Source organism: Apteryx mantelli, chromosome 1 (genome assembly GCF_036417845.1).
Source record: "Apteryx mantelli isolate bAptMan1 chromosome 1, bAptMan1.hap1, whole genome shotgun sequence".
Taxonomy (NCBI): domain Eukaryota; kingdom Metazoa; phylum Chordata; class Aves; order Apterygiformes; family Apterygidae; genus Apteryx; species Apteryx mantelli.
Genome location: NC_089978.1, coordinates 169847761 through 169872963, shown reverse-complemented (window position 1 = coordinate 169872963; position 25203 = coordinate 169847761). Strand labels below are relative to the sequence as shown.

The window sequence follows — 25203 nt, the reverse complement described above, 5'->3', positions numbered from 1 at the left end:
TGTCAAATTCTACCCTGATATCTGCATAGGCACATTCCTAAAAAATTGAAGTGCTAAGCTGGACAATTTGAAAACTGGAATGGAAAATGTATAGTATAGTTCAGTTATATAAGTAGACTTATAGCCTCAGTCCCCCAGAACACATGTATGTGAGTGTAGATCCCCTATGTGTCAAGTTGATGTGACTTTTTAAAGAAATTTAAGCCCAGGTAAGGAATGATTAGCATGCAATCAGCTGAAAAGCCACAGATTTTCTGGCAATGTAGTACTCATGAATTACTGCCAGTCCTCAGCTAAAACAGCTTGTGCAAAAGTCTGTGTACTGTACATATGTAACCAATTCAAAATGATTGTCTGCATGAATTTTACACATCTTCTAGCTTTATAACTGATCCAAATGCTATGTCTAGCGCTCAGAGATATCTTGCATGAAAGACTTATGATCCATAACATAATGAATGGATTTCACTCATTCATCTATCTTATGTTTCATCTTCAGTAGATCACTATACAGTCATATTCTTCATTAATTAATCATGAAATTAATCATGAATCAGTCATGAAATGTTCTCCATAACTATGAACGGGAGTGTTATTACAATTACAATTGGAAATATATTGTGCAGTAGGCCTGTTGCTTGTTTTGAGTATATATCAGTATAATGTTTCTTGGATATAGACTGAGCCTCATAATAATTTTGTACAAACCAATATGAGGCTGAAGCATATACAAAAGCATATTCTCACCTGTCTGAAAAAAAAAAACTGTCTGTTTTTCCACTAGCAAGTAAATTGAATTTGTTCACTTTTCATCCTTCAATCAATAAACAAATATGTAACTCATAATAAATGGGAATACTCATGTGAGTAAAGGCATCCATATGATTAAGTAAGCACAGGATTAGGCTCCAAATAAGGAAACAATGACTTTAGCAACATGTTAATGTATTTACTACTAAAATGTATTTACTTTTTTTGTTATAAATAGTATCTACATTTCCATATGAGCTATAAACTAATTCTGCTTATAAAAACAAAGCGATATGAGCACATTTAAAGTTCATGGAAAGTACTTTGAAACAGTTGCAAAGATTCAAGAGAAAACACAAGACATAATGCATGCATTTACTTGTTCTTAGCCACAACATGTAAAATAAAAATCTACCTTAGAATTTTGCTATTACTGCAAATTAAGATGAAAGACAGAACAGACTTCTTATTACCAGTGTAAATGCAAGGGGAGTGGAAAACAAATGGATAACAGAACATTATAAATGCAAAAAAAGGACACAGTACAAGTAACAACTAGCTACTATTTTGATGATTAGAGAAGGGAGTAGATTTACTAACTTACCCTCATCTTTGCACAAGCATCCTGTGTTGACTCTGTGCCTCTTAACTCTTTTACCAGCATAGAACCTAAATACTAAAATAAAAATCCATTAAACTTCATTTAGCTAAAATTCCAGAACAAACATACATCTGCAGAAAAGCACTAAAAATCCTTAAAATTAGAGTGGTAGCCAACAACCTAATATTTTGTGATTTTAGAGTTTTTTTACTCTGCAGTTCTCTGAGAGATCATTTAAAATGGTGAGTTTTAATCAACACTCTACATGAAACAGGAATGCACAGCAATGAATGTATTAATTTAGATGGAGCCCTTAGAAAAAGTACCTGAAAGTATTCTAGCCTATCATTTTAGTCATTCAAACAAGAAGAAATACTGCTGATTCCATCTTAAAAATGTCATTTTTTTCCATAAAAAAATTGAGCGTTTTTTTTTTTTTTCTTAAAAGTCATCTGCCAAGGTCATACTGCTTTTGTATACAATCACGTGGATGTGAAGGGCAGCAGAGATGTTAACCTCTGTGTACCCAATCTGTAACTACTTTATGCACAGATAGCAAACCCAATATCAGCCCAATATGAGCCCAATGACAGCAAACAGAGAAACTACATCTGAACTGAAAACTAGCTCAAACCATTATTTCTGCTCAAGCGAAGTCTGACCTGGAGATATTACTTTGAAGCCTTTGTTGAATCTGAACTGGGACTGAGTAAAAGATGGCAGCAGCTGCTGATTCTGGGTCCTGGCTCAGGACCACGGTTGCTGAAAGCCACCATCCTCCAAGAGGAGCGTGCTCACCCATGGGGTATGCAAGACTGTTTTACTAATGCCTGCTCCTTCCCACCTGCCTCTTTTCCACTGTGTGACTCGCTAGTGTCTGCGGCTTAAGCCCGCACTTCTGCACGCTGACAGCAGGCTACATGTCCCTGGATTTGTTACTTTGGGGATGCAGGACTTCTCCATACTGAGTGCAAACTGAGCAGCCCCTACCCAGAGGAAGCTGGCTACATCTTCACTGCCCTCCTCTCCTAGTAGAGAGGGGTCTTGTTACTGTCAGCAGGGTTGTGCAAGCACACCAAATGTCCAGCATTTTTCCTGTATACACTACAGGCATATGTATTTGTGGATGTGCACTTGTTGCTATAGCTCAGAGATGTCTCTTTGCATTCTCACTGCAGTGCAATGCCATGACTTCTCTTAAATCCTCAGTCCTATGTGAGCAACACAGGAACTGAAGAAAAGTCATGCCACCGGTGAGAATGGGATTGGTGAGCAATAAAAAAAAAGCAATGTCAACAGCAGCCTCGTCCCAGAGCATGCTGGAGCCCACCATGATTAGGTGACCTTTTTTCATTTTAACACACCAATGCATCTTGGAAACAGTGTAAGCTATCCAAATCAGGCAGTGAACTGGTACCATCTTAAATGAGAACTGATCAAAAAAACTTCAGTTATAGCTAAATGCAAGTGGGAACCGAACAGAAAGTGTACTTGTTCAACTCCCTGGTTTCTTGACCTAGATTGAGAGACTGTGTTTAAAGCCTTCAGTTCACACTGTGTACTGCAGGAGTCTCTGACCTGCAAGAAAATGTATAAATATTTCAGTGTAGACGGTAGCCCACACAGTAGCTACTGAGAATCACCACACAGGGCATTATAAACGGAACAGCGAGCAACACCAATGTAACTACATAAGTGCAGGTGGAAATGAAGGAATGAAGGGCATTCCTGGAGGACTGCAAATGTGAACAATTCTTAAACCAAACAGCTGTGAGTCCAGCTGGAGGCTTGATGATGACATGAATAGGGCTTTGGCCATTAATTTGACAGGATGGCTTGACATCGCCCTTACAGAAGAACACCCAATTTAGAGCAAGCTCTGAAATTAGAAAATTAAACAAAAGCATATTGAGTTGAACTGTATCTTTCACTGGGTCCTTTGCCGTGTGACACCTCTGGTATCATTGGCCTTTTCTGGGAAGAATGCAATTCAGTTCTTCAAATGTTATTAGACTATGACTCAATAACTTAATATTTCCATGAAAGCTACCAGCTGGGCAGGCATCAGGGACAAAAGCAGTGCTTTTGTGCTCATGGCAGAACAGGAGGAAGAAAGAGACACTCTTGCTCCTTCTGCACAGCAGTGAAAAATCTCAGCTCTAGGCATTCAAAAATGCTTCCCAGGGTGGACAGTGGAATAAACAAACACATCACAAAGGTACTGCCCGATTAAGTTGTCAGAAAAATGTGAAATCCTAGGGGGAATTTTGCTTCCCTCAGACTTCTTGTGCTCTCAGAAATGTTCCTTCTCAAAGACCCAGAGAATGTGGGAGGAATATAGAGGACATCCAACAGTTCATCGGCTTAGTGGTGTGACATACAGTGAAAGCTGCCATCCCTTACATCTTCTATGCCAGTATTTTACTCTGTAACTGTGGTCATAACAGATCCTGGAGCAGAGACACTGCACTGATGCACAGTCTTTAGGAAAGAAAGATATTTCTTTAAAAAAACAGTAACTTGGATATTTTGATAATATCTCTATCCTTTTCATCCCAACTTCCATTTCTGCACAAGGCTGTAGTCATAATCAGTGATCAATACACCTTTCAATCTTGTGCAAAGATCCGATTTGGAATTTACTGCTGGATCAAATAGTGACATAAGAGGCACTCTGAGGTAAATGTGTTCATTATAAAGAAAAGTATGACAAATATTTTAAAAACTAGAAGTGATGAAGCTTCCCTTTGAATCAGAAATGCTGCATACAGGAGGACCACTGGGACCTGCACTGAGAACAGACGAGATGAAGCTTGGCTTGCTGAGGAAGGCGGGAGGGTCTAGCTACCATCCAAGGACAATTGCTGCATTCATGACACTTCTACCCCGTGAAGGTCTAATGGAAGTTATAGACATGCTCTGGGGAGCCAGGCCTGTGCCCCTTCTGTTTCCTACTGAGTGGAAGCCAGCCTCCATCATTACTGCACTTATTTAGTCCCTAATTCCTGCCTTCCTGGGCATGCTATAACTCAGGCTCAGCCGCCCCCAACTCTTCCCCAAGAATACTCTAGTTTCTGATGAACAGACCGTTATCCTAAAATGTACTGCGGACCCAAACCCCTCCAGCTGAAGAGGATCCCATATCCTGGAGAAGCGGTTTAACCTTCAGCTATTATGCTAAAGGCACTGCATCTTTTCCTTTTTAAAATAGTCAGCCTTGCTTCATGAGGTGCTTGCCTCTGAAGAGGACAAAGAGGTCTGGATCCCAAGTGAATGGAAGAACATTTGTCAGCTTGAACAGTGGTTTCCAGCAAAGTCAGAAGGAAAAATGTAACTGTTTAAATAGATGGGCTGAGTCACCCGACTCACCTCAGGAGGCACCCAGAAGGACCAGCCCCTCGCCACTGATTGCACAGTGTGCTCTGGGCTTACTTCAGAAAAGTGTTTTTCATTTAAAAAAATGTCTTCCAGTCTGACTTTTGTACTTCAGGAGACCTTCCTCTCCTTCACAAGTGTTTATAATAGGCAAAGAACACTAATTACATTTCTCTGTAGAGACGTTCAGTTTCTTCAGGGACAGGAAGTGGGAATCAGTTACAGCTGCTGGGAGGTATAAGAGCTCCCTGCCCTGAATACTGCTACTGATACTTCAAGTAGTCACCAGTCTGGGAGAGCTCTCAGTGTTATCTTGTCTCATGGATTGGAAACACCACTTTGGGATCATGACTTCCATCTTCCCTAGCTCCTTTGCCCAAAACTAGGTGTTTAAAATTCAGGCAAAGCAATGTGTACATGAACTGCTGTATATTAAGCATTAAGGTAGGCACAAGGATCCCATCTTATGTTGTTTTACTGCTTTTCTATAAACATCCCCTACTACTAGACTGCTATAAGTGAAGGATAAGAGATAGGGGTTTCTGCTTCCACTGTCACTTCCACAGCACTTAGCCACTTATTGATAGTGTGATTTCTCTCATCATTACATGGGCTGCAATATATGACAAAAATTCATAGCAAAAAGTACTGTGCATGTTTGTTTCTTATTTATTAAGATTACATTATTTCGGAGGAAGTGGTCTGTCTCATTAAAAATGACTGACAAAATATTATAAATGAAAAAAATCCCACTATAAAATTTAAGATTAATATGATCTACTCCAAATCAAACCACTAAATTTATCAACACTTACAAATGCTTTATAATCACATGACTGGAAGATGAGTTTCTCTGGATGATGTTGCCAGTACTGTACAGGTGTTGATGCTGTGGCTTCATTTGGAGGTCGCAAGGTAATTGAAGGCTCTCCCCAGTCTCCTGTCTGAAAATCACAGTTATTCAAGATATAAAAAAGTTGCAGGAAAATTTGTTATAAAGTAGCCCTCCACTGCTGTGCCCAATTAACAATAACGTATTTTCTACGCATAGAGCCATGTAACTAAAATAAGGGAATACAAATTCTACACCATTTTTCATGATTTAATTTATAATCCAAAGTCATTTACTGTAGTGTTTAATGATGCTTTAATTAAATCAATTTACTTTTAGAATAAAATCATTAGGCACCTGAAATATTTCCTAAAAATGACTGTTTACAATACATGTGTGCAGATGAGAGCACTTGAAAAAAATCACAAGATGCATAAAAATGCCATTCATAGACTCCTCTATGTGTTTTATAAGCTTTTCTACACAATTAATGTCTTCCATTACCCAGCATAAATAATTGTTAACTAACTTTTCTAAATGGCTAAATAATTGAGACCTTGCTTTGATCTAAAGACTTATTATACATTCTTCAAACACATAAGGCATTCTTTAATCTCTTTATGAATATTTACTTTGATCACCTTCTCTTGATGTCTCATTGTGGAGTTACCAACACTGTCCTTCCATATTCATCCTCCTCCTTGATATGAATGATTGTCTTCCTAGAGCTGTCATCTCCCCCTTTTTCTCAAACCCTTAAATAACATGGGCAGGACTGCGGTTTGTGGCTGAACCCCTCACAGGACACTCTTCTCCCTTCCAAAAAGAGCCACCGCGGACACCTGTACAGGAATCCCACGGCTGTGCTGGTCTGGGTCTCACCTGCCAGTGTGCATTTCAGACATGATTTCATTGGACTGGCACTGACCTCTGGGCCCTTCAGGGCTCCTTCTACCTTGCAGGCTCATAGAGATAACTATTCTTTTGAAGTTATGTATTTTTTAATTGTGATCTCGCCCCCTTTTGGTTCACGTGTCCATGCTCCCCATCCCCATTTCTAAAACACAGACCTTTGAACCACAGGCCACCAGGGGTGCTGCTGAACCAACATCAGCTCACTCTAACCAAAGATGATCCGTGGGTGGACTCTTCCCCGTCTTCCATCACTGGTCCCACTCCCTCCTACCCTCTGAGAGTCTGGTCCATCTCAGACTTCCCCTTGCCCTCCCACTCTGCCTTCTGGGGATCAGATTTCTCTTTCCTGATCTTCCTTCCTCCCTTGCTTGTTCTTCCTCAAATGTTTTTACTCTCCTATGTGATTATTTCAATTTGGATTATGCTACTTCCTTTATCTGCACATACCTCTCTGTATTTTCTGTGTGTGCAATGTTATTAACATTTGTGTTGAAACTGGCATCAGTATTTCACATAGAATATGGCTAGAAGTTATGATTTTTAAAGTGAGAAAAAGTTAAGTATCAAAAACATGAAAAAATTCTTATTGAAGACATTCAAAAGTCTGGCAAACTATCACATCCTAATTAAACCAGGACAGAGTAAACAAAACAAGTACATCATTTTCATGTGTCACAAAATAATGAAATGACACACATTTGCACAACTCTGCAATGAAAAGCAAGAGATAAATCTGGAAACATCAACATTACCCTGCCAATATGGTAACTTCAAGCAAGTGAACATCATAAAACAAGTCAACCCTACTTAATGTTGACACTATTAGCACATCTACAAATTATACAGTACTGTAATTTTGGTTTTGCCTAGTTAAGATGTCTATATGCTATAGATAAGACTTCAACCTCCGATTTTGGAAAGAAAGCAGCAGCAGCAGCAATTGCTCCAATTTTTGGCATTCTGTGTCCACAGAAATGAAACCTTTGACCATTAATTTATAAAGCCTTTCATTATATTTAATCTGAAGTAAGAATCTGATTTTTTCAAGAAGCAGTTCTCTTTATAAAATATGGATGCAATCATATTAAAAGGGATAAGAATATGAATCCTTATTAGTGGAGTTTATATTCGACTACAAGAGAAGTTGAAATGCACCCATTACACATTCTCACAGCATGTTCAGCTGTCTGTTGTAAACTGTTCAAGGGCCCTAGCTGACAGAACACTTGAAATAAACTTTTTTTTCTAATAAAGATACAGTTCTGTACATTCTGTGTAAGGAAACTGATCTCAGGAGGTACATCCCATCTATTTAGCAAAAGGATATCACAGTGGAAGAGGAGTAAATTCAGGACAAAGAAGCTACAAAAGTATATCCTTTGACCATTGGTCTTCCCACCCTGGAAGCCCAGGGGTCTCTGTGAGGTAGGAGCACAATTTCTACAGCAAAAGTGACTCTGGGTAGTGCTCCACACCTTTCTGTTGCATTGGTTTATGGATGACTTTCCTCACATGTGGAAAATGGTTAGTATAGACAAATTAAGAGGGGTACATAAGGAATAAAATGAATACGTCATTTTACAATTTGACTCACTTCTGCATGAAAGATATTAATAGCAGGATTTAAAAACATGAAGAACTGCATCGGTTCTGTCTGCAAACAGAGAGCAGTAGCAAGAGAAACAGCGATCACCTCTCATATTGGCTCTACTTTATAAAGGAGCTAGGAAGCCACAATCATAAGGAAATGAGAAGTAATCTTCAACCAGACTAATAAAGCTAGAATACGACACAGTTAGAGAGGGACTGTGCAGAGACCATTCATTTGTATTCATTAATACTCTATTAATATATAAAATCATCCAAGTGAAGACTGTATTCTTTTTAGATTAAACAAAACAGAACTGGTAAGATTATTATATATCTCTCTGGGATGATCTAAACACACAATACAGCTGAGGTTAAGGGAATGTAGAATGCAGAGATACAGAATTTCTGTATCTGGCAGTTGCAGCTGAAGACCTTTCATGTATTTCAGTGCGTCTTGTAGAGGGAGCAGTTATTAAGAAAAGCTGCATAAAAATTAAATATCATAGGTATAGATTATTATGATGGATGAAGGAGGAGATGTGTTATACAGAGTCATAAAAATCTATTTTGTAATTATACTGTAAGTGTTTTTTAATATTCAGTAGAAGCGGTTTCTGGTCTCATTTCCTTTTGTTTGTTTCTTACAGAACTCCTTACATTTCCAAACCATGCTATTGCCAGTATTCATTACCTATTTAGTCTGAATTATAGCAGGGAAGGCTCCAAAGCACAAATCCATGAAGATATTTAGAAGTCTAATTCCTATTACATATTCTCCATCCAATTTTTTTTTTTGAAGGGAAAAAAAAGCATTTAAACAAGATTTAGACACCTAAATACTTTCATACATCCAGGCCTAAAAACCTCTAAAGGAAAAAAGGAGCTCTTCAGCTGAGTCACTATAGTCAGATACTAAAATGCTGAGATTTAGGAAAATTATGGGTGTGTGATGATGGCAATTAACTCCCATTAAATTGCAAAGTGGTAGGAACATCTCCTTGAGCTAGAAAAGACTTGAGAGGACAGTTAAGTCTGGGGTAGAAAAATATGAATTATTAGAAGTTTCAAATCAGAGAAACTTGTTTGGAACTAACTCATGGTTGATATATGGAGATTCAGCCGCTTCAGAAATATCTAGAGCACTTTCAAGCACTGTGGAAATGCCTGTAAATTGCAGTACAGGACCAAGCACGATGTTTGGTTTAGTTTCTAAAAATACATATGATATGATAAAGATTTTCTGGTTTGACTATTTCATTTGAAATTAGAAGAAATAATCAAACTTTAAGCTTATGCATTTATTATGACACAGAATACATATGGAGCTTCTATCCATCAGACGAAGTGGAAAGGCAAGAGAGAAATTTATTCCTCACCTGACTTTACACCTCATCAGATAGCTGTGCAATTAGTCAGGCAGTTTTTGCTATGCCGCCTGTGTTCTCGTACTCTAACTTCCCCACCACCTTTAACCAGTGTTTTTCCTCCCTCTGGCCTAAAGCACCCTGAGAAAAAAAGCTTTTTTGCTCTACATTTTGAAGATAAAGAATTTGCATTACAAGCCAAGAGTCAGAACGGAAAAGGTTCAATCCTTTCACAATGACAATTTTTAACCATAACGGTCACAGCCTTAAAGATCAATATCTCATGTTCCTGTGATGCTTCATAACCCCAAAAAAGGGCAGCGCTCTAGAAAGGTGTCAGATATTTTATGTTAAATGAGCTACGGAAGCAGATTATTAGGTCATTTTTAGAGCTGTTGCACATACGCCAGCTTAATTCATCTCACTCTCGGAGAACTGTGTTTGACTAATTTTAAAGGCATCTGGTTGCAGAGGTAGTCAGACGTAAGAAGTAATCTCAGTACTTTTATAAAATCTAACATGTTCCCAATCTTTTTATAAAAATGTCAAGTTAAAAAACCTCCACGACACACAAAAGAATAGGCCTGGCTTTGAGTGGCCTGAATGCATTCAGTTTTTAACGAGGACTCCATCTTATAACTTTGCACCTGTTAAAGCCTCATGCCTCGTTATGGTAACATGCATTAGTTACCATGACAACAATAAATTGGAACACGCATAGATACGACGCTTTTGGCTGAAAAAATTAATAATTTTCTCCCTGTAAGAATTTTCAGTGTTCTACGGACCAGCCAAATCCTAACTCTTTGCTTCTTTTTTTAATTCCTGCTATTATGAGCGAAATTTTCTTAGTTCCTCCCATCTTTGTTTTTTGAGATAATGGAAACAGGCTCTTGGTGCACTTACATTTTAACAGATTCTAAAGCTCAGTAGCCAAAATGGCCTCTCTAAAAGAAATAATCCAAGAAGGCAGTTACACGTCAGATATTAAAAGGTATTTACAGACCTTCTTAAGTACTATGCCTGGAGAAACGTAACTATTGACGGAGTTCTTACCATGGTGCAATACAGATAACCGGCTTTGCTAACACTTGAACAGCACAAATAACTTTGTCACACAAGTTATGAATTTGCAGAGCACCATCAGGGTTACCTCTCATTCCCCCCCAAATGCCCTCCTGCCTTTGCAAACACGGCATGTTCCTCAGTTAGACAAGGTCTACAGAATTAACACAGAAGGGGCTGCACAACACATGGTGGGGGTGAAACTGTGCAAACTGAGCTGTTTACACTGTTTCTCGCTTTGAAATAGTGAGCAAACACAAAAATCGGGAACAGAAGTCAAAGCCCCCACCGAGCAAGGCGGCCATGGAAAATCCCCTCCCTTCCTGGGGGTGCAGCACACGGCCAACATATGCTCATCACATGCCACAATACATGGAGGTATGTACATATAATCCCAAAAGAGAGAGGACGTTACAAACTATTTTGTAATTTCAACAACATGACACCCGTAGATAACACCACGGCAACAGACTGTACATCCATAGAGTGACAACATAGCCATTTATCACTGTATCTTACATTATGAACCTGATGAATCGAAGAGAAAGGATATCCTGCATTCTGGTTGGTCCATATCTCACAGACAGAGGACTGCTAATATAAACAGAAAACTATATCTCATCTTGCAAATATTAGTGCACCATGACTGCCAAAAGGCAAGAATAATTAAGAAAAGGAATGCATTGACATTAAAAAAGAGAAGTAAAGCAGCTGTTAAGAGCAAGTTTTTATTTATTTGCTGACAAAATGTTGTTGGTCTGGCTGGAAGGAAACATAGCTTATCCAGAGACTAGAAGAGGTTTCATACTGTGAGTACAAGAAAACAATTTAATCAGAAGCGCTGGCGAAGTCAAGAGATAAAGTTATGCAGGCATAAACAGAACATGTAGAGAGCAGAAGAAATATTGGTTACTTTTAGTTTTTGGCAGGGAAGAGGTTTCGAGTCAACATCCCAATTAAGTTCTGAGTTTTGAGTCTCACTCTGCTGGCAGTGGTTTGGTTCACATGGAGAGGGGAGGAAAAAGTCTGGCAGGATAGTCAACAGGAAAAATCAATGTTCACAGTAACAATCACCAGAAAAGAATGCATTGCAATTAAGCGAAGCTGTCGCCCACTACCTCCTTCAAACAGCAGTTCCTTTGCCTACAAAGATACAGATAATAGTACCTGTGGTATTGACAGGGGCCCCACTTTGTAACTGAGGGCTTTCAGTCTACCTTCTACATTATTTTGCAGGTAGTTCGTAGTAGCAAAGCAAAGTAAGCTCTAGCAAAAGCAGCAGAACTAGACAGGCACAGCGTTCACCAGCATTTTTTACATATTTTCTTGTTTGGACAGTCATCAAGAAAGCATCTGTGACACCGCAGCAAAAGCTAAGATAACATTTTACAGTAGCCAGGCAACTAAAACAAAGCATCAGACGTAAGAGCTGCCCACAGTATCTTCAGCAGGCAGCAACAGAAGGCACTAAACACACATGAAAAATGCAATTGCAGCATCCAGAATAGCTAGCAATTAATATATCAGTAATTTAACAAAAGGAGAGAGTTCATTGCCAGTGCTTATTATCAGCAGCAGGAATTCAGCACTGATGTTCAAAACAGATAACCCAGAGAAGGGCAACTCTTTTTAGAAATAAGGCTTGCTCTTACCTTTTGTGGTCTGCAGCCTGGCTTCCTGGCTGGTGACAGACCAGGTGATGGTCCTGCTTACTGTCAGGGCAGGCTGGCATCCTCTGGATTGACTAGCGAGCACTGCCAGACAGGCTGGGGACCAGCTAATGTTGTTAATTGTCCCTTATTTCCGAGTTGAAATGCATGTGCCCACACACATCCCTTCCCTGCCAGCTTCATTAATTTTTAAACTTTCCTGTATCTGGTTACTTTCTTCTCCCCAGTTTTGTTTGCCGTGTTATTTGCACCTCCTCGGTGGTGTGCATGGCTTTACATTTTGACAGCGTTAACTGATGAAAGTATTGCCTTCGCTTTTCCATCCTCTACCTTGTCCTCTGCAGCTTGCTACAAAACAGTCCTCCCCCATGTGATAAATGCACTCACAGTGCAAGGCCAGTAGCAAACCCCACTCCAGCTTACTTCCACTGCACCTTCATGAAGACATTTCACTTCTTGGCACTAACTGCCTTTCTTTCTGTGTGCGCACGGCAAGCAGAGTTCTGGACGCCGCGGCATTGCCTGTCACCGGGATGCCTATATTTGCGTGCCTGGTTCCTGAGTGGGAACGCATGGCTGGAGGTGGCACCTCAGCCTTTCCAGCAAAATGCAAAAGTGGAGTCATTTCCACGCCAGGGGCAACAACCCCAAGCACCTGGTAGCCAAAAGGCACATTGCAATGCTATTCGGACACACTTGCTGTGGCCCTGAAAGGGGTAAGCTAAGTTCGCATGACACCGCCTGCTAATGCAGGTTTTATTTCTCCCAGGAGCCGAGCAGCGCTGGCATGGGGTTGCCCTGATGCTGTCACATTGTACAGTTGGCTCTGACCATCTCGAAATTCAGGAGACAAAGGCGTAGCCTTAAATCCTGCCCCTCCTGAGGGCTTGCCTTTCGGCAGCAGAGTGGCATCTGGGTCACATCATCCCCGTGTTGCTTGCTCGCTGCCTCAAGCAGAAAGGAGTGCAGGGCTGCCAAGGCAGTGCTGCCCGCGCTTCAGAGCAGCACAGCTGCTGCACCGGCATGGCGATGCTGTGCTCGCCGCCTGACCTTGCTGCAGTATGTCAATGTATAAATACACGGCACGCCCCTGTCAATTGGTTTGGCGCTAACTCAGGAATAGATAACACGGCACTGCAGTAAGCCTGTATGCAAGCTTTAAATTGCTCCATTTTAATAAAAGGGCAGGGACCCAATTCTTTCTTACACATGCTAACTGCATGTATCCACCCTGCTTCTCTGTTCCCACCTCATCTTCTCCTACACAAAAGCTCATGGGTTAGCGCACTTACTGCAAGCTCTGAATTTGATGCCTGTCTCTGACTGAGGGAATTCAAACCTACGTCTTTCACCTTCCTCTTTCACAGGCTAAAGCTGCCCTCAACTCTTTTTAAAAATGAAGTGAAGCCCTTCTTCTTCTTTTTAATTCTTTGCAGAAAGAAGAGTGCATATAGGCAGATGTTTGGAACACTCACCTGCGAGAGGCAAAGCCTGGGTCCAGGTCTCTGCTCTAAGGACTCTTTAAGTGAACTGCTTCCACCACTTAGACCTATCCTCAGAATTAGAGGTTTGGATCTGGGATTATGCTAAAATATTTTTAAATACAGGTGACTCAATTTAGTGAAGAGGACCAGCCAAGACTGAGAGAGAATTTCATGTGATTGTATGAATGCCTATTCAGATTTACAGTAGTTCACAACTCATTACTCAGTTTTGCACTCATTAACGTCTAAATGACTAAGAAACTGAAATGCAGTACAGAAGAAGCATTACTTTTAGAGAAGGTAATGAATTTAAATTCAGAAACCAACCTTTTCCTTGCACCACTATAAAAATATTTAGCATTTACTGTATATATATTTTATGTCTTCAAAGTGCTGAAATTTTTTAATGAATTATGAAACCCTCCTGAGAAGTACTTAAAGGTGCATGCTTCTGTGCTGAAGAGGAAGGAACCAAGAAATGGAAAAAGGTTAAGTGAGTATCTGAGGCCAGAAAATAGGCAGTGGGAGGGAGAGTTGGAATCAGACTTCAAACACTCCTAATTTTCAGTTCCCAAAACATCTGGCCTCAAAAAGAAGGAAAAGAATTAAATCTGTGCATGCACTTACAGCATAACAAACAGAAATACACTTGGGTACTTAATAACAGTGACACGAAAGGCTCTGTGAAAAAGAGAGTTTAACAAAGAAGATTTTCCTATAGAATATGGTAAAGGGCAGGCAAAAAAATAGCATCAGCTACTGTCTGATTAGTATTAAACATGCACCGATCTTGTTCTTCCCCAAAAGATAAATGCCACGAATAACATTTCAACAAGCCTGTATATGCACATTTTTGTGGTATCATATTCACATTCAATAGCTATTGATATCCCCTGCATAAAATACTCCTCAGCCCATTCCCTGGAGGACAAAAGTCTGACGGGCAGAAGGGGCCACGGAAGGGAGGACCCAAATGGCCTGCCTAGCTCCTACCATGTGCAGCCCATGGTATATGTGGCTGGTTAACGCTGGTAAAGGGAGGGCGGTAAGGCTCCCTCAACCACTCTCCACTCACCATTTCCCTTCCTTTCCCAGCAATCACAGTTCTGACATAGTCTCCTAATCATTTTATGGTTGTCTTTTTTATAAGAATTGTTTAAGAAAATTTTCAGTTCTCCTGTTTATTTAACTTGACCTCCTTGATTTCATGAAAACACATTCGTATAACAAAAAATATTTCATATTGTTCCTGCTAACTTCCTCTGTGATAGAAGACAATAGAACATAATTATTTCAGACATCTGTTGTAAAGGCAGTAGCCAATCCTATTACAAAGTGTTTGCACGTTCCCATCTGCTTTAACTCTTTTTAACTACTTGCATATTTACTGAAAAAGCCATAGGACAAGACATATACAGGTCTTCACAGCTGTGAGCTGTGTTGGAGACAACTTAGTGTTTCAAAAAGGTGAACAAATTTACCTGAGGAGAACTTAATGTCGACTTAATCCTTGTAGACAAGAAAGAACTTGTTAATAATCTGAACACAGCATGTAACTGTACTGAAAGAGATCACAAACTAATAAGATTGATCATGGTAATATACTTTATAAGGAAAAAAAAGAATGAAAGCAACAGAAAAGAATATCTAAACAGAAGATGCAGAAAGAACAAGCAGGTGTAATGTAATCTGGATGTACTGAGCAGAGCTCAACAAATTTCACCCTATGGCACATAAGAAAATGTCAAAAAATAATCTAAACCAGCAGATGTTATCTTTGAAAACTCATGGAAGATAACTGAAAGCAACAAAGAAGGGCCAAAAGAATATTTAAGATGGGCAACAAGGAAGATTCTGAAAATTATAGCTAGCCTAACTGGAAGGACCAGAAAGTTAGCAGAATTTTTTTTTTTTAATCCAGACTCACTGTCCCCCATCCTTGTGGTCTATGAGATCTTCTGACATTGCTCCTGGATTCATGAAGTAAATATATAGGAATATGTGCATAAATCTGTGTCTACCTCTCTCTATATATTTTCATATATAGCAGTATTACACACACATATACAAAACTGAGGCTAACAAGGAGGAAAAAGAATGATCTTGCCTGCAATGAGTTACCCTGCAGAGCTTCTATAGGCCAAGAAAAATTCAAGATGTTTATAATAAGGCTGTCCAGTATGAATCATCTCAAATCAAATTTCCTTCCTTTGTTGGAAAGCTGGCCTAGTAGATAAGCAGCAGCAAGGAGAAGCACAGTAGGACTCAGACACTGATTGCAAGACTTCTGATGGGGCATCACATGACATTATCATAAGCAAACTAGCTTGAATTAAAATGCAGTGGTTGCACAAAAAGTTTAAATATACATTTATAGAATAAATATCAGTATTTAAACATAACTGGACTGGAATATGCCAAGGGAATCTGCAAAGATCTGTTCTATACAGTGGCTTGCATGAGAGCTCACTTCGGGGATGAACCAGAATTCAAGGACTCTCCAGAACTGGGTAAGAACTGAAAATGGATCTGATGAACTGCAAAAGTCAGTGAGATGAAATTCAGTAAGACAAGACTATTGCTTCGGAAAGCAAGATTAAATACACAAAGAAAATAGCAAATAAACTACCAGAGCAATTTAATGTGGAGTAGAGGACAGAAAAAGATCTGGAAGTTTCAGTATGCTACAAATTAAATATGGAGTTCCCAAGCCTTGCAAATATATGAATCACAGGATAATTCAGGTTGGAAGGGACCTCAGGAGGTCTTTAGTCCAACCTCCTGCTCCAAGCAGGGTCAGCTGTGACCAGGTTGCTCAGAGCTTTATCCAGCTGTGTCTCAAAACCTCCAAGGATGGAGTCTGCCCAGACGTTCTGGGCAACCTGCTCCACTACATGACTGTCCTCATGGCGAAAAAGTTTCTCCTTGAATCCAGTTGGGAGTCTCTCTTGTTTCAGTTTACGTACCTGAAGCTGTCTCTTTTCCAGCCAGCCCTGTTCCCTCAGCCTCTCCTCAGAGGGCAAGTGCTGCAGCCCCTGACCATCTTGGTGGCCCTCTGCTGAATCCCCTTTTTCTAAATAAAAAGGATACACTTAATAAAAGTAACATATTGTAAGACATGGGAAGTAATTTTTGTGCCATACGCTGCCACTAGTGAGTGGGGCATATGAGGCAATGTCCAGTTTTAGCCACTGCACTTTATGGAGGATGGAGGCTTGGAGGCCACTTTATGGAGGATGGGAATCCAGGAGAGAATGACAACAGTAGACAGAAGTCTAGAAAAAATCAAGGCAGGACCATGGTTAGGTAACCATCAGGCCCCGATGGTCTGGTCACATCTGAGAGCAGGGAGCTGATGACTCCTGATCACTTTTAGGCAGGGACCTCTCTTCTGCTGCCTTCTCCACCTATCTCCTGCAAGGCTCGCTCACTCTTGCACTCCTCTGCTACAGTTCTGGGGCATGGAGGGAAGAAGAGCTACTGAACACTATCCATGAGCTTATTCCCCCTCTTCTTCCACCTCTGTGTCTCACCACAGGGCTGAGTCTTGGGAAATTGCTCCTGTCTCCTGGCACTTCAGGTCCAATGAAGCGCAGAAGTGAGAGAAAGAAACAGCAGCAGACGCCACTCTCTTTGATGCAAATTATCTAGCAATATCTCGCTAACTATAATTCAGTTTCTCTTCAGAAATTAGGAGAATTTTGAACCAAATCCCAGAAAATCATTCTTGGCATGGCAAATTATCTTTAAAGGTGCAACTGCCAAAAGAAACAAATGAAATTGGATGAATGGGGCTGTTTGGCCCTTTTATAATCATTGCTCCAAATGTATTAGGACTGTGGGAGAGCAGTTGTGTAGTCTTAATAGATGTTGCTTTCCTGAATGTTCCCAAAACTCTGGGGAGAGTTTCTCTTACAGACAGGAACAACTGCAGGTCCTCCTTCAAAAATAAGATCTTCAGAGAGATGGAGAGTGAAATTTCAAATAAGTATTTTTTTAATAGAAGCAGAAATTAGAAGTATCAATTCTTATTAGAACAAGAATATATTATCTTTTGCATTATTATATTTCTTTTGCTCTTTCTGAAAATTCTTTGCATGAGGATTTCCAGAAAAGCACGAGCCATCCTGAAATGACGTTCTTCCACGAAGGCAAAGCATCACCACAGTACCAGCAGCGATACCCTGCCCCAGGTCAATGCACCCTGTAAACAGCTCTCAATGAGCTTTTATGAGAAGGTGCGTGCCACAGTCCCCACTGTCTGTACACAGACACTGAAGGAAGGGAGACGACTTGCCCAGGGTCACATCAAGTCATCAAAGCTGCCCCGTTGAGCCAGTGGCAGAGCCGAGTGCAACCCTCCCTCCTGCATTGCAGCCCAGTGCTTTACCTGGTGCCTGTTGTGCAGAGGGCCATACTTTGCAAATTTTTCTCTGATGAAAAAAGACTAATCATACAGCTATGTTTCTCTCTTAACCAGCTGAAGCCCTCCTTCACTGGACCGCTGTGATGGAGATCTTCTTTGAAAACCAGTCAGTTTTCAGTCCATTTCTATCCACTTAGCCCAGATCTGGGTTGCTGCTGGGGCAGGGGCCTGATTTGGGTTCTTCCTACCAGTCTGCTCAGGCTATTACTGCCTCGTGCAATCTGGGGCAATATCCCAGTTCCTGCAGTGCAGCTTTACAGCCGGGGCTGTAGTCGAGTGACGTGTGGCGAGCAGCCAAGCTTTTTCTGCTTGATCCCTCCCCTTCTGCTGGACAGGTGAGCTACAAATGCTCCCCAGCCTCTTATTCTTGCATACAGGATACAAACTTTTGGATAAATACTGCCAATGACGATTAAATATGAGATTTAGGTCCTGGGTATTAGGTACAGATAGCTACATTTTAGCCAATATAGTAAGTGGACTCTTTCGGAAGAGCACCCCCAAACTCTCAGTACAAGTTCTTTTCCAGGAGCTCAAAAATGTAGACATCAGAGACCAAATTCTACTTTGACTCTAAAATACTCAGATTTCTATTAGAATAGAGCTTCTTCTATTAGAATAGAGCAGTAGAAACTACCCCACCTTCTCCATTTTTCATATAATCCTTCTAACGTAGAGCTTCTAGCTCACAAGTCTGAATGTGAAAAACAGTAAATTAATAACGAACATCTGTCCCCATCTTGGTGTAGTATTTATGGCAATAATTTGGATCATTAGTACCAAATATAGAAGTGACTTCCTTAATTCCATATGCTGAAGCAGCATGTAGGTATGATCCACATCCCACGGCTTTATTTCTAAAAAGCTAGCTTCTGTAACATTTTTGAGAAAAATGTATCATTTTATTCAGATAGATAGAAATTACTTAGATTTTTCATAATGCCTTTGTCAGTTTACTTGGCCACATTAAATACACAATACTGAGAGTTTTAATGATGTAAGTTTGTTGAAATTAATTTAGGGTTCAAGATAGCAATATATGATGTTAATATCCATCTGAACTAAAAGACAACTGATGTTACTGTCAGTAACATCTATGCCATGCAATAGAAATAGATTCAGTTAACCATTTTTTTTTTATGTTAAATTGAAGGTCTTCACAGTTCAGTCATCTTTCCATATTTAAAAATAAAATGCAACTTCAAATATACACCTTGGATTTTGTATAGTTTTCTTAAAAATGCCTGTCTTCTCATCCTCAAACTGAGGATGAAAAACAGAAGAAAACCTTAGAAACAAGAACAGAATGAAATAACCTAGATAACCATATTTTTGTATTTATTGTTTCTTAAATTCACTGCAATATTAAAGAATTCTGTTATTTCATCTGTGATTTCAACCATTCATAAAATAAAATATTCTTCATTGCTTCTTACATAAGTTCATCTTACATGTCAGTTTTTTCCTGGACATTTTTCTTCTTTCACCACAATATTTAAATCCCTCCAAAGCAGAGAAGGAGACAGAAAAATATACAGGAAACAAGCAAATAAAAAATACCATACTATGGTTAAAACTTAAAAACCTAAAAACAGGTCCTATAAGACATGAGTTCTATTTTTGGCTTGCTACAAACTTCCGGTGTCATTTTAGCCAGCTTGCAACATTCCTGTACCTCAATTTTCCTAGCTGTAAAATGAAAAAAATAATTTTAAACTATGTAGCCCTGCACGTCCACTGGATATTAGGCTGCATTAATGTCTGTAAAGCATTTGAAAGATATTAGTGAGTTGAAGATATTATTTCAGAAAGTGAAAAAAATTATTTATAAAAAATTTTCATATAAACCTGTCTATTCTAATTCTGTCAGTTGCTTTTATTACACTTTTCCTTTATTGTAGACAAATCTCAGATACAGATAATATCTCCATGTAAATGGCTAGCTCCTACATATCAATCCTAATCCTTCAATGAATTATTATATCACACAAAATAATGTTACAAAACAGTATCCTTATAATTGGGGTAACTTGACTTCAAACACACTACCCAGTCATTACAGTGACCATAGATTTTAATTATCTTGCTTTAGAGAAAGAAAAAGCCTTCAAAAACACAGAGAAAGAATCCAGAAAAGCCTTCGAAATTCAGTTTGAGTTGGGTTCAGCATCTCTGGGAAAGAATTTCTCCAGCGAGGGTTTTGCAAATTATTTTTCCAACTTCCCAAAATCTTAAATGATTCTCTTCCTCCCGTCACATCCCACTGGGGGCCCACCGTACGGACCAAGTTTAGGTTTGTCCCAGAAGGCTGAATTTGGCTCATTATCTGCTTTTCCCCCCACAAAGGGGGGACACTGCTGGAGATCCCCAGACTCCCAAGGAGGTGCTTGTCCACTGCCTCCAAAATTACAGAGCTCTCCCCGCTCGCGGTGCGCCATATGCTCAGACCCGGGGCAAGCGCGTGCATCAGCATCATGGAGGCGCCCGACCCTCTTCTGGGATCCCCCCGGCTCTGCTCCGGCAATGAGCTGCCCAGTCCTCAGCTCGCTGTGTGTGCACCCATCCGGGAGTGGGGATGATGCCTTCGGCCCCATGACGAGTCTGTTCACAGCACGGGGGGGCTTCTCCCTCCAAACGCTGCGGCGAGAGGCCTTGCCCACCACAGGGGCAGAAAGCACAGTATTTCACTGGCTGTAGCAATAAATAGCAACGGCCTCAGGGACTTACAGTCTTGGATATGCCTGTGCCTGGTAACTAGAGTTTTCTTGCTGCCTGGAGAATTATGACTCCTAAAGAGCTGACATTTTGATCAGCATATTTTAATGAACTTAACTGTGCTCCCTTTCAACCTCCAAAGCTCTTCCCCACAAATATTGTATTTTTCCTGTGGTTTCAGAGGTGAATTAAGAGCCCACTGACTTCAGCGGGACTCTTTCTATTGATTTTGGTTCCAAATAAATTCCAAAGTCCTTAGGCTTTGTCTGTATGATTTCAACTCTAATTTAAAGGTTTAGGCAATCTTAACAGCAATCTCAGCTACTTTAGACTACATTCATTTGATCATATTAATCTATAACTTGCAGGCTCAAAATTCAACATCCACAGTCAAAGATGACACAGACTATTCAATCCTTTTTTTTTTTTTTTTTTAAAGATCTCACAGTCTTCCATACTGCTTTTTCAGCAGTTGTGCTTTATGCAAGCAGAAGTCAAAGACTTTCAAAATTAACAGTTTGGCTGTGAACTGGAGAGCTGGATGACCAAAACTATTCCAGTGGGGAACCTAAATTCATTAGACTCATTGTTTACCTTAGTATTTTACCTCTTAGGTTCCAAACAGTCTACTATGGAGCTGTGAATGAAGATACACGCTGGCCTTGGGACAGAACCACCCACATCAGATAAACTTAACTCAGTGTATCCTCAAGGAAGCAAAGAGTTCTATTACTTACAAGTACATTTGATTATGATATAGAGAATTTCTTAAACCCATTTTAGCCGACATAAGGAAAACAGATTTAAACCGATGTGCTCATGTGGCATCATTTTAACAAACTGGTTGATATCTGATGCAAAGATCAACATGCTTGACAATTTCCATGTAAAAGTTCAGTGAAAACATATGCCATACTAAAGATGGAAACAGTAGATCTCATTGCTTCCTCCAAATATCCTCTTCAGATTTTAAATTTGAAATTGAGGCTAAAAATACCATTATCTGAAAATTTCTGAAATGAAATCAAGTACAGGAAAGCAATGCAACGAATAAGCTATAACTCCTGTGTTGGTCTCTCTCTTCAAAGCCAAAAAAATACCCATTAATCTCATTAAGAAGGATAAACCTAAAACCCTTTCAAGATCACAGCATGAAAGATTCTGTCATTACATACATCTGTCTACAATGGAGGCCTGTAAATATAGTTAAACATGCAGGTTCATACAGCATCATGCAAACAACTTAGCAAAGAAATGGTTAAAATAAAAAATATACTCAAAGCAATTCCAGTCATTGCTCTAGGTTATGGAGTTTGTGAGAAGTATTCGAGTTGGAAAGTAGGACTGGTAGCAGCCTACGAAGCTGTTGATCTGGCATAAGCCAAAGGAACCTGCAAACTGCACGGAGGAAGTCACTAGATAAAACATGGAGCAGAAGGCTCATGGTTAGATCAAACTGATCTCCTTTATTTTTCAGAAATAATTATTATACCTTTAATTTCAGAGGGACTTTTGGTGGAAAGATTGAAGGAAATATGGTTCATTTTAGCAAAACCGCAATTTCACATACTGTGAAAAATAAAGTTAAAATCTATTTTGGGGCCAGAATGGTTGAAGAAATCCCTGATTAGCCTCTTAATGGGGTGAGTCCAATTTAGTGAGAATGATCACCAGAGGGAGTCATTGACTTTCCCATTAAAGTCAAAGGGAATTTTACATACATCATGATGCAGAATTTGGGGGCAGAGCTGAGAAAGACTGCCAACAGACTGGAGTTTGGGGACTAACACAAAAGCACTGTTTTATGGATTTCATCTGAATCGATTTTCCCCTTTGGAGTCCCAAAGGATGACTGCTGTACTTCATGGAGAAAGTTAGAAAGAAGGCATTGAAGAAAATTCTTCAGTGGGTATGAACTCCCACCAAAAAAAAAAAAAAAGAAAGAAAAAACACAACAGTGCTTAATTGGTTTTAAAGTGGTTGGAAGTGGTAGAAGTACTAACTGCTTGGTTCTTTCTTTGGATATACAATATATCACAGTCTTCCTGGAAAAGCAATTTCAACAACCTGAAGAAAATCTCCAGGTGCCATATATGGGAGCATGTCATACCTCTTGGGAAGATCAGGTCTTCAGACAGGAAGAGAAAAGAGCAAAAAGGAGAAAGGAAGAATTGCCAGTACATTTATTTTAACTTTTTTTCATCATTAGGGACTAAAAGCAGAAGTGAGGACAGGGATTTGTGAACCAAGTGACAAAATAAACTAAGTAGACAAACCAGTCTACGCAGCCGTGAGTAACTGGGTATTTCATCCTCAGACACCAATGTTGCACGACCTTCAAAGAAGTATTTTCACAGTACAAACTGAGTTTTTCCTCGATGGACTTCAGTTCAACTTGTTCGTGCCACAAAAGCCCAGCTGACTTTGCTTTGAAAATAAGCTCATTCGCTAGGCAACTTTCCCCTTAATTCTGTGCAATAACATCATGCAGCAGAAAATTAGACGATCTAAAAAGGCAAGGAAACAGCCCCACCCAAACAAATCCAATTTCACTGCTGTCAAAACGTTCCCCGAACAAACGGGGATGCAATTTGTCCCTGCGTTCCCAGGTAGCAGTGGCACCTTGTTTTGCTTGTTTATTTAATTACTTCTCTTTGTTCATGCAATTAGCTTGGGGACTGCAGGCTTTTGTTGATTATGTTAACCATAATACCGTTATTTGCATAGCTGCTCCCACATTCTCGAGGCTGCATTTTGGAGGCAGGCTCTATTTTGGGCTCTGCCTGACAACCGCTGGGAAGTCTCACGCAGGGCAGGATGCAGTGACCTGCTCTGCAGTGGAGGGAGCTGCTCCACGAACTGCACCGGCTTCCCATCTGTTTCGGATGGCAAATCAAAGCTGTATTTCCGACATGCACCACAAAGCACCACAAGGTTTGAGACCTGGCTGTCTTTCATCATATGTACTGCCGAAAAACAGCTGAGTTCCTCCCAAGGCATTTTTGCTGACGGGCTGTGAATGCTTAACTTTGCTGACCTTTAGAGGGGTGAAAGAGCTCATTCTGGTCAATGTATGCTTGATTTAAAAGGTCTGTACCTACATTATGGTTGGGTGAAGAAATTTAGAGATGGGGGCTACTTAAGGCTTTCTTTTGTGAACAGTTTGATTTAATGTCCAGTTGAATTTAGCACTGTTGTGATTTCCAATGAGTTGTTGCACAGTTAAAGCCTTTTTTAAAAAAAAAAAACCACTCAGATATATCCCCAGGTGACAAAGCTTAGCAGAATGCTGACCCCCTCCATTAATAAATGCAGCAGTCACTACCCTAATAGTCCTCTGATTTTCTGGCAATGAACTTATGTTAGCTTGCTTTTACCTCGGTTGGTCAGAAATCAGGGAATCTGCACCTTCCTACAGAAACAAGAGGCAGAGGCAGCACCGGTGAGAGTCTGAATGCTCTGGTGTGCAGGGGGCACCTTCATCTCAGCCTTGAGGCACCGAATCCCCCCCGAAATGCTACCCCTCATGAGCATCTCTGCACACCAGCTTACTCCATTTGGCACATACAGAACTGGAACACACTTGGAAAAACTGTTACTCTTCGTAGTTTACAATCAGGCTTAATACATGACCCACAACAATGGTTAGAATTAATTCTGTGACTGATTGCAGCAACGCATAGCCTTTTAATGATAGCTTTCGACCATACCTGTGCCATCTGCCTCTCCAGCTTTGACCGGGGAATGTCATCAAAATAGTTTTCATTTCTTCTTCTCCTTGCATCGCCCTGCATGATAATGTGGGGAACGTCCAGGGAGCCACCAGTAGTGAAAGTGCTTTGGCTAAGTGATGGAGACAACTGAGGAGGAGTGTGGTTACCACTGGGTTCCTGGATAGTAAGGAGAAAAACAGAGCATAAGAATAGCACATTGCTGACTTCAAACTACACACTTAAAAGTGTGTTTGAATTATTCATACTAAAAAAATTAAGCAACAGTTCCTGAAGCAGAGGTTACTGTGAATGAACCTTATAGATATGACTGCAAGTTGCTTTTCACAACTGCACATAGAAAGCAATCACTCCTTTTTTCTTCTTGTAATCTCTCTACATCATTTGTACGTGAACAGGGAGAAAGCAGGTTCAAGAAGATACTTCTCTTTTTCTTGTGCATGTGAATAGAGAGGTGATAGACAACAGTCAGAAACCTAGCTCTTTGCCCCCAAATGTTCTACCTAATGTGCAGAGCCCACAAGGAAGGAAAAATAATTTACTATTTATACAAACTAGTGGCAAATTCATTCCCCCAAACTTCACTGTGTAACGTATTCCTCTTTCTAGGACTACTGGAGAGATACAACAGTGAGTTACTTCTTGTCAATGCCCAAATAAAGTCATGATTTAGGACTATGCTATT

General features: G+C 40.1%; 1 protein-coding gene across 1 annotated transcript in view; it reads right to left on the bottom strand.

Annotated features, from left to right (window-relative positions):
• Nucleotides 1-25203, bottom strand: part of ANKS1B (ankyrin repeat and sterile alpha motif domain containing 1B) — a 449800-nt gene that overhangs the window by 25316 nt on the left and 399281 nt on the right. Inside the window, exons 19-22 of the mRNA XM_067312063.1 lie at nucleotides 24498-24677; nucleotides 11012-11086; nucleotides 5542-5670; nucleotides 1355-1426 (exon numbers count right to left, since the gene is read on the bottom strand). Coding sequence (XP_067168164.1) covers nucleotides 1355-1426; nucleotides 5542-5670; nucleotides 11012-11086; nucleotides 24498-24677 — 456 coding nt within the window. The remainder of the gene's footprint in view (nucleotides 1-1354; nucleotides 1427-5541; nucleotides 5671-11011; nucleotides 11087-24497; nucleotides 24678-25203) is intronic.